The sequence below is a fragment of the Sceloporus occidentalis genome, unplaced genomic scaffold (assembly GCF_023333645.1).
Source record: "Sceloporus occidentalis isolate IW3139 unplaced genomic scaffold, rSceOcc1.0.p SCAF_7, whole genome shotgun sequence".
In the NCBI taxonomy this organism is placed as follows: Eukaryota; Metazoa; Chordata; class Lepidosauria; order Squamata; family Phrynosomatidae; genus Sceloporus; species Sceloporus occidentalis.
In genome coordinates this window covers 96,601,268-96,616,066 of record NW_028316987.1, presented here as the reverse complement: position 1 = coordinate 96,616,066, position 14,799 = coordinate 96,601,268, and the positions used below count along the sequence as shown (strand labels likewise).

The 14,799-nt window shown below is 45.1% G+C and overlaps 1 protein-coding gene across 21 annotated transcripts in view; it reads right to left on the bottom strand.

The window, feature by feature from the left end:
- Positions 1–14,799, bottom strand: part of MAP4 (microtubule associated protein 4) — a 251,831-nt gene that overhangs the window by 151,784 nt on the left and 85,248 nt on the right. For all 21 annotated transcript variants that reach the window (XM_089533868.1, XM_089533866.1, XM_089533874.1 and 18 more), the window contains one exon: positions 3,453–3,521. In XM_089533868.1, coding sequence (XP_089389994.1) covers positions 3,453–3,521 — 69 coding nt within the window. The remainder of the gene's footprint in view (positions 1–3,452; positions 3,522–14,799) is intronic.

Here is a 14,799-nt window from a genome sequence, read left to right as displayed (position 1 = left end):
CCTTCATGGACTACTGAAAAACAAACAAAACTCCAAACTGTCTCAAAAATGGAATTTTTAAAATGGTGAAGAGTACTGGGAGGCCTCACAACCTACTAAAAGCGGAAACTTATTACTCTGGGAGCAGCAGTTCATGCTCTTTCTACAGCTAGAAAAGGGCTGCCTGGGGATTTGGGAAGTGCATGTGGCCCTTGAGGGCCTATTCACCCACCCCAGACTTAAAGAGTGTCTAATGCATAAAGCTGTATTCCAACTCTCTTGTTTGTTAGTCTGAAAAACCTTGATCACTCTGTGGTGTCTGTGCGTGTTTGTACAAAGCTATAATATTTCACTTTCTGGGGCTACTACAACACTTAAGGTTTATGTGTGTGTCTTTTTTTAAGAGCTTAAAATCATGAGAACTTTACACTCATGGGTCTATGGAGTCTTGAGTTCCTAAGGAAACACAGCAGCCCAAAGTGGTACCTCAGTATCTACCATAAGCAGCAAGTGCAGAGAATGTCATAAGCAACCACAGACACACATACATACACAGTGAGGACAATGATTCATAGCCTTGCCTCCCCTCACCACTCCCCCAACGCACAAATGAACAATGAAGACAAGCACATCTTGGCAGCAAATGGAAAGAGTATACATGCAGGGCCAGTGTGGGCGGTGCTGCCCACACAGGGGAAAGGGGACAGGCTCTGTGGATAGGCAACATGACATTCAAAAAGTCTTTGGGCAAAAGCAGCAAGACCTCCACCCTTGCATTCACACCCAACTCAGGTTAGTAGTACTTCCAGCCGAAGAAGGGTTGTGTGTGATTCAAACCCCTCCCTTTCTTATTCACACAGAAAAAGTTTTGGGGCATTCAGAGCAAACCTGAAAGTTGGGCCACAGCTAACAAAATGAACTTCAACAGGGAGAAATGTAAGGTATTGCACTTAGGGCGGAAAAATATAATGCACAGATATAAGATGGGAACACATGGCTGAACGAGACTACGTGTGAAAGGGATCTGGGAGTCCAAGTAGACCACAAGTTGAACATGAGTCAACAGTGTGATGCGGCAGCTAAAAAGGCCAATGCAATTTTAGGCTGCATCGATAAAAGTACAGTGTCTAGATCAAGGGAAGTAATAGTGCCACTCTATTTTGCTTTGGTCAGGTCCCACCTGAAATATTGTGTCCAGTTCTGGGCACCACAATTCAAAAAGTACATTGAGAAACTGGAGCGTGTCCAAAGGAGGGCGACTAAAATGGTGAAGGGCCTGGAAACCATGTCCTATGAGGAACGACTTAGGGAGCTGGGGATGTTTAGCCTGGAGAAAAGAAGGTTAAGAGGTGATAAGATAGCCCTGTTTAAGGGATGTCATACTGAGGAGGGAGCTGACTTGTTTTCAGCTGTTCCAGAGACTAGGACCCAGAGCAATGGATGCAAGCTACAGGAAAAGAGATTCCACCTCAACATTAGGAAGAACTTCCTGACAGTAAGGACTGTTCGACAGTGGAACACACTCCCTCAGGGTGTAGTGGAGTCTCCTTCCTTGGAGGTCTTTAAGCAGAGGCTGGATGGCCAGCTGTTGGGGATGCTTTGATTGAGAGTTCCTGCATGGCAGGGGGTTGGACTGGATGGCCCTTGTGGTCTCTTCCAACTCTATGATTCCATGATATAGATCCTCCACCATGCCATGAACAGACTGCAGCAGGCTCCAGTACACTCCTGATTTTGTATCACTATGTTTGTGTGGTCTGCCTGATGCTTAAGCCTGATCGACGGCTCACAGGGAGCCACAATTTGGTGCACTGTCCAGGAGGAGGTTTGAACTGGATGTTTGTTCACTTGATGAAGAATAAAGCAAGCCAGTCCTCTAATGGTGAGAGAAAGACATTGTGCTGCTATCATCTGGTTCACTGCACTAAACTCCAGGCTGTAATGGACTGACACAAGCAGCTTCATATCAGCCGTGAAGCCAACCCTTTCCTAGAAATGGTCCCACTGGATACTTTGACCCCAACCACTGATGGCAGATGCCCAATACCCCTGTTCACAGGTGAGAAGGAGAACAATTTCTGTAAAATCAAGGGGTACATGAAAGACTGGGGAAACCTGGACAGGTTAGAAGGAATAAGAGCTAGCTGCTATAACTTTTCAAATGATGTGAGATCAAGACCTATCAAATTTTCTAGCTGTCAACTTTGGGCATCTAATGGTGAAATGTCAATCAACCAAGATCCTGAGTATGGGAAGGGCACAAAGGTAGAGCTTGTTGCCTCTACTGAACCATTACAACCATCTTTGACAAACCATCTACTGCAGCCTCATTCAACCTGTGTTGGACTACAGCTCCTACCATTTCGTGTCAGAAAGGCCCCTGTCCAACCAAAGGACACCAGATTGAGGGATGTATATACAGCATTTGCCAGGACTGAAGGCAATGAAACCCTGCTCTGAATCAGCAAGAAATTAAGAATATCTGACTCTTAAAAGAACCTTGGTGGACATGCTGGCTCTGAACAGGGGACAAGCAGACCAAGAGAGAAGGAAGTTGGCCCATGTCTGTTCTAAATGCAGGCAGAGAAAGGGCTGACTTAGTTACAGGAATGGAGGAAGCTGCCTTCTACTGAGTCAGACCACCGATACATCCAGCCAGCTCTATCAATACTGACTGTCAGTAGTTCTATGTACTGGTCACCTCCCTGCCTGGAGATGCCAGGGATTGGAGCTAAGACCCTCTGCATCCCAAACAGGTGCCCCATCCTGAAGGTACAATTCTTCCCTCTCCCAGGCTTAGACAAAAGTGAGTCACACTAAGATGTCTTCTGACACAGTCTCTCACCTGCATATCATAGAGGGGATGTGATTAAGGAGTAGACTTGACATAAACCTTTGGAATGGAACATTAGGAGGCAGTTTTCATCCACTTTTAGCCCAATATTTCCAAAACTTCTCAGCTTTAGAGATCCCATGCAAGCAGGCCATTAAGTTCTTCTAACAACTGGTTTCATGTTTACTTTTCTAAGCTGTTCTTTTCTAAGCTTAAATAGAGGGATGGTTGGTTTGTGAAGGACTCCCAACAGGGTGAGGTAGAGGAAGGGAAGCTTCCTTGTTTATGGAACTCAGGTAACCAGAAGTCTTTTACAAAACACCAGAGGCTGGCAACAGGGCAAGGCAAGAGAAAATTCTGTAGTATAAGCGGACCAATCTATGAGGATGGGGGTGTGGTGTGGTATATATCCAAGACAGTTGCTCCTGGACTATCATAATCCAATGTTAAAAACTGTATTTGTTGGTCAATGTCTAGGAAAAAGGACTCAACGGTAATTCCAATGTTTTTCCTCTTATATTTATTGATACATATGCATACACGCATGTAGACACAGTGCAATGGTATGGGAAACCACTATGGAAGAAGCCCCTTCTGTGCCAGGAAGGGACATAGGTGAAAGTAGATATTAAAACCTTACCTTTTCTGGGGCCTTCTACTCCATGGTCACCATTCTCCACCACAGCTGCTGGTCCAGTAGCTGACTTGCCTGGAAGATAGATAAACATAGTTCTTATCAACTAGTGTGAAGGTGTTGTGGGGATTCTGTGTTTTCAGCAACAGGCTGCAGAACCAGTCCTCCTTCATCAGGCATCTCTGCAGTGGGGGGACTGTCCACAAGTTTGGACTGGTAGCTGTCCATCATTACCAGTAGCCAGCAAGGCTTTCTTGACTCCAGCTTTGTAGAGGAAGAGTGCAATGATATATACCCATTAGTCATAAAACATACATATGGGGAAAGGAAGAACAAGAAGCAGAGCACTGTGTACTTGTCACCATTAAAACAGCTTCCACAAAGGCATCCTCTAGCCGGGGTGGGCAACCGCATTACAGTCAATTTACCCCCAGACCCTTCCCAAGGGTTGCACTCCACCCACACACAGAGTAAATCCAAATATTTGTTTTTCTCTACTGTCCCAAACAAAATGGCAACCAGAATCGACTTTGCATCACTTTTTGCCACCATTTTAAGAGGGGCTGAAACAAAAACCAGATCTTGTAGAAGAGGTTATGGGGTGAAAGTGTTTCCACATAATGTCATCTTTTTGAGGCTCTTTCTGTGTGTTTTTCAGGTGAAAATCAAAACAAATGGCATTTTTTAAAAAACTGGCGGGGTTGGGGGTTTGGTATGAAGGCTTTAGAGTCTGCAAAAGTGGGATCCAGGGGCCACATGGGTCCTGCGGGAAGCACTTTCTCCATCTCTGCTCCAGATATTCTGGATCAGAACAACATTTTAAACAACTTGAGGCCGGAGTAAACCCCCAATGGCTGGCATTCTGTGAGGTACTTATGTCATTACGAACTGACTTACAAGCACATAAAAGTAAATTGCAACGATGTGCAACATCTGTATTCTTAGGAGACAAGCAGAGGCATAGCTACTTTTTGGGACAACCGTGTGAGCAGAGCCAGCAGTGTGTTTGTTGCACATTGTATCCCACTGCGCAATGGGGAGCATGGTGCCATGGATCCGACTGCACAATGATTCACTGTGTAAGACATCCTGAGATGTGTTGTGTATCTTGTCAGAGATGAAGCTAAATCCTTGTAAAGTTATGTGTCATAGCCTCTCACACGGCATCGCAGTCATCATTTTTTAAGATTATTTCTAAAAATGAGCTTCAAGACAATATAGAGCTGTGTTCATTTGGAAGATAAAGGTAAAGGGCTCCCCTTTAAGAAGACTGTCTAGCAGTGTCTGACTGTAGGGGTCGGTGCTCATCTTCATGACTGAGCTGAGGGAGCCAGCATTCTCCAAAGATGATTCCATGGTCATGTGGCCACCATGAGAGTTGGTCTCTTCCAACTCTACGATTCTATGATTCTATAACTAAACAATGAGGTGCGCAGAGCACTGTTCCCACCAAAGCGGTACCTATTTATTTACTTGCACTTTTACATGCTTTCGAACTGCTAGGTTGGCAGAAGCTGGGACTAGTGACAAGAGCTCACTCCGTCACACGGTGCTTGGGTCTCCAACTGCTGTCTGAGTTGTCTTAACCGCTGAGCCACTGCATCCCTTTGGAAGAGAAAATGCGTCATTTGGAAAACCTGCCATGAAATCCCATTCAAGCTGATATCCAGGCAAACCCCAGGACAAAAACAAGAGACCAGTTCTGGTCAACCCCTTGAATGATACCAACAGCTGACTGTGTGAAATGTGTGCCTTCCTCATAGAAGCACCTTCTGAGGGAAGGCCTTGCCCAGCTGCTTCAGAGGGTCATTGCAAGAACCAGCTGAGCAAGTGCATCTCTTGAAAGGCACTTAGCTAAGGAAGACACATGCTTCAGGCCATGGGTTGCTGATGGTGCTGGTAATGAAATGCTTTATGATTCAGTTCCAGGGGTTGGCTACTCACAGCATCAACTTGTTGTTTTTTTAAGATAAGCCCACCTATAGGATTTTGGCAAAATGTGAAGGGCACATTCCCACACACCGGTTGCTCTTTAACACAATCTGCAAGCCACTATCCCTGAAGGCATCAAGACACTGGATGTATGAGACAGCAAAATGCGCTCAACACTGGCTCCACTTCAAAGTGCAACACTACCACTTAGTTAGTTCAAAATAGCTAGATCCATAGATTAGACTCATCTCCACACACATAGGTCAGCATAGGCTCTGTAAAGATTCAGTCTACTGTTTCCAAGAGCTGAAGAGGTTTCTTTTCTCCTGCCCATCAGCATCTGGGAATAAGGCTGTATAAATCAAAACAGCTTATCTGCAAACAGAACTAAGGAAGCATCATCAAAAGGCTGCAGGCTCTTCAAAAGGCAGCTCCTGCTGCCCAGACAAGGACGAAATACAAAACAGACTTAAGAAATGCTTCTCAGTGCCATTCCCCCAGATCGGCACACTTTCCCTTCCCTCTGTGAGATTTCCCCTCAAGCAAGTGATGAGTAGTGAGGCTTCCCACACCAAAAGGTTCAGCTCTAGAAACAGATGCTTGGATAAATGGAAATCAGCAAGGACATCACCAGACTCTGTGCCAGATGTGCCCCATCACAGCTGCCCGCTCTCTTCCCTCTTAAAATGGCTACAAAGAGCTGTAGTTTCTATTTCCAAAATCTGCAATGTTGGGGCATATGAGCTCCCTTATCCATACCTCCCCACCTAGCTTCTTTCATTTCTAAACATGTCTTTCTAAACTATTCAAATAACCTCCCCTTTAAAAAAAAAACCCAACTATTTAAGAATCCCAAACAAAGCAAGATGCCGAAAGTCAGTAATCCTGGTCCAGATGATTAGATCCTACTTACATCTGGCTAACGGATCAAAGGATTGTTTTTATATAAACATCCCCCTAAAGCACCATGCCCTAAAACAGATAATCCTAAATGAGGAGGATGGGGCCAATATAGTAAGCCTAATCGCACGCCTCCCATAAAAAAAAACAAGGCGTGTCCTGAATATACTCAGCCACATGATTTCATGTATGAGAACAGGGCCATAAGGCCAGCTTGAGGGGGGTCTGACAGATGGTCCAGAGTCAGCCCAGAGTCCCCTCCACCAGACCACGAGCAAAACTACCCAAGGAAGCAAAAGAACTGAGAGAAAGCACATGCTGAGAAGGACTTGCCTCACCCAGGCCTTGTAGAAAACACCAGTCCTTCTTGTAGCATCTTTGAGACTAACTGAAAGAAAGAAAATGGTAGCTTGAGCTTGCGAAGGCTTGATTTTACTTCCTCAGGTGCATGAAGTGGAGGGTCCAGGTCTCTTTCAGTTAGTCTCAGTGGTGCTACAAGAAGCAGCAGAGCTTTCTTCAAGACCTGGGTGAAACAAGCCCTTCTCAGCACTCTCTTTCTCTCAGTTCCTTTGCTTCCTTGAGTAGCTTTGCTCATGGCCATGTTGGAGGGGACTCTGGACCCTTCACTTCATGCATCTAGGGAAGTAGACTCAAGTCTCAGTCTCTTCCAGAAACCTTATCCAGACTATTTTTAAATTGTACATTTTAAATGTGGATTATTTTAATGTGTGTATATATAATGAATCCTGGTCATTCTACTGAGGCAAAAAGCTGTCTTGCTGGCAACTAGGAGTATTTAGAAGAAGGGTGTTGCTGTTGCCAAAGCTCCAGAAAGGCTATTACAAGCATGTGTGCCAATGACTTTGCAGCCAGAGTAGACACAGGCTTGTTCTTCTTGTTATGCATATTCAACTCAACTCCAACTTGAGGCGACCCTATCAGAGAGTCTTCCCAGCAAGTTTTATTCAGAGAGTGTTTGCCACTGCCTTCTTCTAAGGCTGAAAGTAAGCGACAGGCCCAAAGTCAACAAGTGGCTTCCGTGGCCAATCAGGATTCGAACCCTGGTCTCCTCAACCCCACTTAACCACTGCATCAAATTAGGTCCCCAAAAGATTTCTTCAGAGGAGGTTTGTCATTCTCTCTCTCTGAGGTTGAGGGAGCATGACTTGCCCAAAGGCACTCAATGGGCTTCCAGGGCTGAACATGGATCTGAACCTGCAACTCCTGGAGTCCTAGCCCAGCACTCAAACTAGTATACCATACTACTTTTTGTAGACATGGACAAAGTCTCAATATTCCGTACATTCAGCCTGACACAGCATTTGAATGCTTAAGTTATTCCACTTTTCAATTTTCTTTTTAAACCTGTCCAACTTCCATGGTTGTAGAAGAGGGGTGGAAAATGTGTGGTGCTCCAGACATTGTTGGATTGCCCCTCTCATCAGCCCCAGTTTGTGGGTGACACTGGGGACCAGAGAGGATGCCCAGCCTCTGACAGTACCTGCCGCTTGTCTATCTGGCTTCTGGCCCATCCCAGAGTCAGCAGGACTCACAGAATCATAATATCCTAAAGTTTGAAGAGACTTCAAGAAGGGCCATCCAGTTCAATCCCATTCTGCCATGCAGGAACTCTCAATCAAAGAATCCCCATCCAACCTCTGTTTAAAGACCTCCAAAGAAGGAGACCCCACCAACTGCTCAGAGACTGTTCCAAGCAGAATTAAGCAACTAGGTGTGTGCTGGATATCCAACACGGAATGATCTGCCAGAGGAGATTCAACAGCTGCAGTCTGAATTTAAAAGAGCACTGAAAGCCAGTCTCTTCTGGCAGGCTTATCCATATGGTATTTAAATTGTGAATTTTAAGTGCGGATTGTTTCAAAATGTTTACATCTTATTTGTTCTCTTAAATTGATGTGTGTTTTAACTGATGTCTTTTTAAATGATATTGTTTGTTAATTGTTGTTGTTCTCCGCCTCAATCCATGGAAGCAGATAAGAAATCATCATCATCATCATCATCACCACCACCCAAAAGGCAGCCACAACTATGGTTCTAAAAGGAGAAACAGAAGAGGAGGAAATTGCACTGGGAAGGGAGGGCCCTAAGGTAATGCCAATGAATAAGCAAAGCTTGGAAAAGTTACTTTTTGCCTGTAACTCACAGGGCCCCTCAGCACCTTGCTCATTCTGTCTTTTGAAAATAGTACATACTAGATATGTCCCTGGGAGTTGCTAGTGAGAAGGCCCTATTGTGCATCCCTACCAGTCAAGCCTGTGAAGGGGTTGGGAGTCAGGGAAGGGCCCCAGGCTCATATGGGGAGATGCAGTCTGTCAAAGAGTCTGGACCCAAGCTGCATAATGAGATTAATCTAGTCTGTATTCTTTGCAAAGGGCAGAATGAGCAAAATGTAACAAAAAAATTGCAAGGCACCTGTAGGCAAAGACAAAAGTGTACTAAGGCAACTGACTAGGATTGCAAAATTAGTCTCAAAGGAAGAGGTCTGTTTTTAAAACAGGAAAGACAGGTGCACCATTTACCACCAACTGGTTTTCACAATATGACCTGTGATCGCTATATGCAGCAGCTGAGCCTCTAAAGAAAAAAGCAACAGCCATGACAAATGTTCTCATGGCAAACTGAACAGATTCAAAGGAGCACGTTATAAACTGGGATTATGGAATGACATCCCTCAGAGTCCCTGTGGCCTCCCATTAAGGGACATGATCTATGTGCCCCCACCCCACCCCATATCATACAGAGGTCCAAATGAATTCATGTGCAAGTGTACATGTAACCTAAGCACCACACTCTTTTCCAAATCCTTCTTGGAAAATGCTGTGAAAATGGAACGTGCTTTGCTGAACGCACACATCAGTCTTCATCTCTGCCACAATGATGCTTCTCTTTACCAAACTGTCGCCTTCCACAGCTGGCATGAAATCCAAATGTCAGTCTTAAAAGAAAATAACAAACCACATCGCCACATTTTGGGGGAAGGGGCAGGGAGACATTTTAAGCGTTTATTCTGCCGAGGGGGTGTGGACATGTCTTGCGTTGATAAGCTGCCATTTTACATTCGCCAGGAGAGAAGTGCCAGCACCCTCTGCTGGGCACCAGAATGCTCTAATTACTCAATTAGCCAACTTTGCAAGAGTTTATATAAAACCAGACTATCTGGTAAAGTGACTTTGAAGAAAAGAGAACCTTCCTCTTTGACAGCTGAAGCCACCAAACCCATTTTGTTGTTGATTTCAGGGTAGGGAGGATATTAAGCCTTGACATTTCTTACCCACAGCTTTCCTCTCTCTTCAGGCATGGCTCCCTGTTTTATGAAAAAAGCTGACTCCTCTCAGCATTAAGTGACAAATGCCTTACTGTATCGGGTCAGTCTAGAGTTCAAACCAACCTCTTCGGTTGCCAGACGGACAATTCCCTGGTTGCCCTTACAAAGTTTGAGGTGGCACAAACCTGGGTGCTTCACTCAGGGATCAATCCAAACATTTTGAGATTTTAAAAACGAAAGAGTGAAAGATACAGAAAGCACACAGCAGTTGCTTGAAGGATATAAGGAGACGCAAGGCTTCCTCCACTCCCAAAGCAATCCCTCTGGCATTACATAAAGATGGAATAAGAGGATTAGCAGGAACTTGTCAAATTATGATGTTCAGCCACTTGGTAAAAACCCAACTTGCCAGTTATTATTATCCTCCTGGGGAAAAATGCAATCCAAATTTGGGGGGGGGGGGGGGGGAGTGCTCAAATTGTTCTTGTTTAAGACCAATTTCTGACTGACTCCTGTTTTATTCGAAAGCCTTCCTCCGTCCGGCCTGAGACAGTTCACACAGGTCCACGCAGAACTAGTTGTTAAGCCTGCCTAATCTGGCCAAGAGATTTTAGTCAGCCATTACCCTCCTTTCTCCCAGAGTGTCAGTGATGGAAGAAGCCAGATTCTAAAGAGACATTCCCTGGATTGTCTGCAGGAAAGCCAAAGGCCTCAGGGAGCAAGTATTTTCCCCACAGGGCCATTTCTGCTTCAGCCGCGTGCCAGTCCTCAGCTGCCAGCCCAGAAGGGCCATCCTGGTTTGGGCCTTCAGACCAGGCCCAAAGGTTTGTGAGGAAAGGCAGACCAAATACAGTGCAGCACTTTATAGTGCTCAGTTAGGGAGGGCTGTGAAGATACAGGGCACACCTGGATACCTGCAGCTGCTTTGGATGAGTCAGAGCCTTGGTCCACTAACCCAGCTCCTCAAAGTGGAAGCATGGCGGTACTGAGATGTCAGAAAACATGAGATCTAAGCCCTCAAACAAACTACAGGAAAAGAGATTCCACCTCAACATTAGGAGGAACTTCCTGACAGTAAGGGCTGTTAGACAGTGGAAGATGCTGCTTTGGAGATTTTGGTGGGGTCTCCTTCCTTGCAGGTCTTTAAACAGAGGCTGGATGGCCATCTGTCAATGGGGATGCTTTAACTGAGAGTACCTGCATGGCAGAAGGAGGTTGGACTGGATGGCCCTTGGGTCTCTTCTGACTCTATGAAAACAGGGGCTCTGCTGTCACATTCTTCTGAACTACTCTGTTACTTCCCATACAAAAGCAGAGGTGAAAACATAATCTCCAGGATTGGGCCATTGCAGTATGAAAGCCAATCTGATCCAGTGAACAGAGCACTGGATTGTGACAGTGTAAGGCTGGGCTCCACTGGGACACAAAATGTGCCCTAGCACAACCTTTGGAGCATTGAGCCCTATGTTGTCTATACTGGCTGGCCTGGCCTGCTCTCCAGGGTTTGGGGCATAATTTTTTTTTTTTTTACTAGACATATGTTGAAGTGTCCGAGATCAAACCTGGGAGCTTCCGCATGCAAAGCACATGCTTCCGCACTGGGCTCAGCCCCCTTCCAGAGACACATTGTGTGGCCATCAGTAAAAATTGGCTGGCCACTGGGAGATTATCTCAAGGGCAGAGAAAGGCCACAATCCTGGTGTCGGTTCTGATCAGAGTACACCCTTTGGATCAATAAGATTTACCAACAATAATTTGACTCACCATCCAATCATTCACTGCATGGGTCTACTCTAACTGGGACCAACCAAAAGGACACCATTCAATGACTGCAATTCAAAATGGATCCTGAAAGACAGCCATGTGCCACTCTATTGTTGGTAAAAGGAGATCAGTGGCTGCCCACTTCAGAAGGAAACTTTTTGTACCCTTAAAAACTGTGAAACCTAACTGTATTCCAACCACACCCAAGTCCACAAAGGAGGGATTTTCACATAGATCCACCCAGTCCTAAACTGGTGATTTATGAAGGCATGGACCAGAGGCTACAAAATCCAGCCAAATGGTTACATCCCTGGAAGTAGTTTTCTTATTTAGTAGCTGACCTCATCTTGCCTCAAGTAAGAAAGAGAAGCAGACTCAAGAATATTCATAAAATTTTAGAACCAAAGAGGCTTTGAAGAAATGAGTCCCACCCTTTGCTCATGTGAGGCCGGCCCACACTGGATGTCTTTTACACCCCTTCTCTTTTATTGGAGAGTATCACTTACTGAAATCCATAAAAATGAGAAGAAAAATAATCCAGAGGAGTGTAGTAAACATGCCAAGCCAAAGGCAAGGCAAATGTCTTCCCAGTGTCACCAGATGAACTCATTCTGGGTGAAGATTCCTTCCAAGGTCCAAAACATGGTAATCCTGTGAACCAAATCCTTCATCTGGTAGTCATAAATGACTAAACTGAGGCTGTTATGCTTCAGACATATCATGAGATGATGTGACTTGTTTGAAAAGACCATCATTCTTGGTAAAGCAGAAGGCAGGAAGGAAAAGGCAGGATGGATTCAGTCCAGGAAGTGGGTCTGTCCTGAGTTTGCAAGGTCTGAGCAGGGCTGGGGATGATGGGGGCCCTTGGAGGTCTCACATACATACGTTTGCTGCCTTGACAACAAAAAAATAACAGCAGCAACAACAACAATAGTGCCCATGCTATTCAAAGTGATTCCCCCAGGTAAGAGTATCTCTGAGTTTGCATTGAAAAAGAGGGGAGAAGGTGTCCAGGATCTGACCAGGCAAGCTCCTTGGGAATACAAATGAACCTCTGGCTTCACAATCCTGAAATGAGCTTTTGTGAGTTGTGCTCCAATGCTAGAGAGCACTTGCACCACAACTCAAGCACAACAGAAACCCCAAGAAGGTCAGATGTCATCTCCTAAATGGAACCAATTCAAAACAGCCCAGTTTAATCCCTGTCAGGTCTTAATAAAGCGAAGTGTGATGCAGCAGCTAAAAAGGCCAATGCAATTTTAGGCTGCATCAATAAAAGTATAGTGTCTAGATCAAGAGAAGTAATAGTGCCACTGTATTCTGCTCTGGTCAGGCCCCACCTGGAATATTGTGTCCAATTCTGGGCGCCACAATTCAAAAAGGACATTGAGAAACTGGAGCCAATGTGTCCAAAGGAGGGCGACTAAAATGGTGAAAGGTCTGGAAACCTTGCCCTATGAGGAATGACTCAGGGAGCTGGGGATGTTTAGCCTGGAGAAGAGAAGGTTAAGAGGTGATGTGATAGCCCTGTTTAAATATTTGAAAGGATGTCATATTGAGGAGGGAGCAAGCTTGTTTTCTGCTGCTCCAGAGACTAGGACCCGGAGCAATGGATGCAAGCTAGAGGAAAAGAGATTCCACCTCAACATTAGGAAGAACTTCCTGAGAGTAAGGGCTGTTCGACAGTGGAACAAACTCCCTCGGAGTGTAGTGGAGTCTCCTTCCTTAGAGGTCTTTAAGCAGAGGCTGGATGGCCATCTGTCAGGAATGCTTTGATTTGGATTTCCTGCATGGTAGAATGGGGTTGGACTGGATGGCCCATGCGGTCTCTTCCAACTCTATGATTCCATGAAACCCTAGAAATCTTTTGCATGTCCTGACTGGGCTCAACAGTTCAGTGAATTAATATGTTTATCAGCTCAATGCATCCTTTTTCAAATTCCACATTGGAAGTTTCCTTTTGGACTGCAATACACAGTATCCCCCAGTCAGCATGGTCAATGGCTGGGAGATACTGTGCATTGTAGTGGTATTGTAGTGATGGAAGTGATAGTCCAAAAAGGCTAGCAAAGGGGGGTGGCTTACACCCTGGAGATCCTTGAGAGGGATCAAAGGAAGTGCTTTGTTAAGAAGCCTGCACATTTTCTCTGCCTTGCAGTTCCCATCATCCCCCCCCCCCCCCAATTCTTCAGAGGTTCACTTGTCTGTTTTAATTTTGGGAGCAAGCATGAGGCATTTCTCCCATGGGCCAGACAACGTGTGAGTTTTCAGGTGAGATAAAGTTAGGCCCACTAGAAAGAGACAAGTTACACATCCTGACACATGATGTTAAGTTTACTTTGAAATAAAGGTTATATAAATAAGGATTCTCCCAAACGGAGCCTGGAGAAACCTCGTTGCATAAGAAAGAAAAGGGGAAGCTGCTCCAGACGTCGCAGACGGAAGGCAGGGAGGGGAGCCGGCAGTTACATTACGAATGGGGAAAGAAAAGGAGCAAGTCAAGGAGGTATGACCTGGGGGTTGGTATACTGAATATTTGATAGAATTCAACAGATGTTCAAAAATGCGTATCTGGCATGTCAGGAAATCCCAACAAAGAGAATACTGGACTGATGAGAATCGCACTAATTTGAGACTTATTCCATGCAAAATTAACACATAGAAATTTTGCACAGAAAAGAGCATATTCTGTGCAGTAAGCAGTATTGTCAACACAGAACAATGCTGTTTCTTGTGCAGAAAAATGCTGTTTTCTGAATTTAAAACAACTCATCTGCTAATTTTGCATAGAGTAAGTCCCAAACTGTGACTTTCTTGCAGCAGGAAGAAAATCACTCAAATTACTTGTAGCTTCTCTGAAAAAAAATTAACGAAGAATTAGATCCCTGGTATGAGTTTTGTTTGTTTACGTTAATCAGCTTGTACAGAGTAGAGCAAAGCAACCCACGGTAGCAAGTGCTAAGGTTAATCTTCTTGCAAAGAAACTGGAGGGAAAGGAGCCTCCCTCTCCACTAGCCACAGCTGCATCCACCTTGGGTCCCATTTCTCTGCCCCAAACTGAGTTTTCCCAGGGGTCAACAGACCTTGACAGGACAAATTCTTTCTAGCCCCCACCTCATCTCCATAAAGTTTGGAAGGGAGCAAATGAGAACAAAAAGAAGAGAAGGAGGCATGTGCTGAGCTACTGGAGGGTAGAAAGAGTTCAGCAAAAACACCCAGAATGGAGCAGAGCCGGAAACTAGACTAGCAGGAGTGACAGTCTAGACAAGAGGCAGTGAGAGGAAGATGCCCCAATTGTTTCAGCAGCAGGCAGAAAGACAGAAGTCATGGCAGCAACCAACTGGGTTGCAGGAAGAAGAGAAACAGGAGGAGAAAGCAGAGAAAGAGAGGCACCATCAGCCCTAAAAGTCAACCGAGGGCAGAGAGGACAGAAAGAAAAAGGCTGGTACTTTTACTCCTTCCAAAGGACAG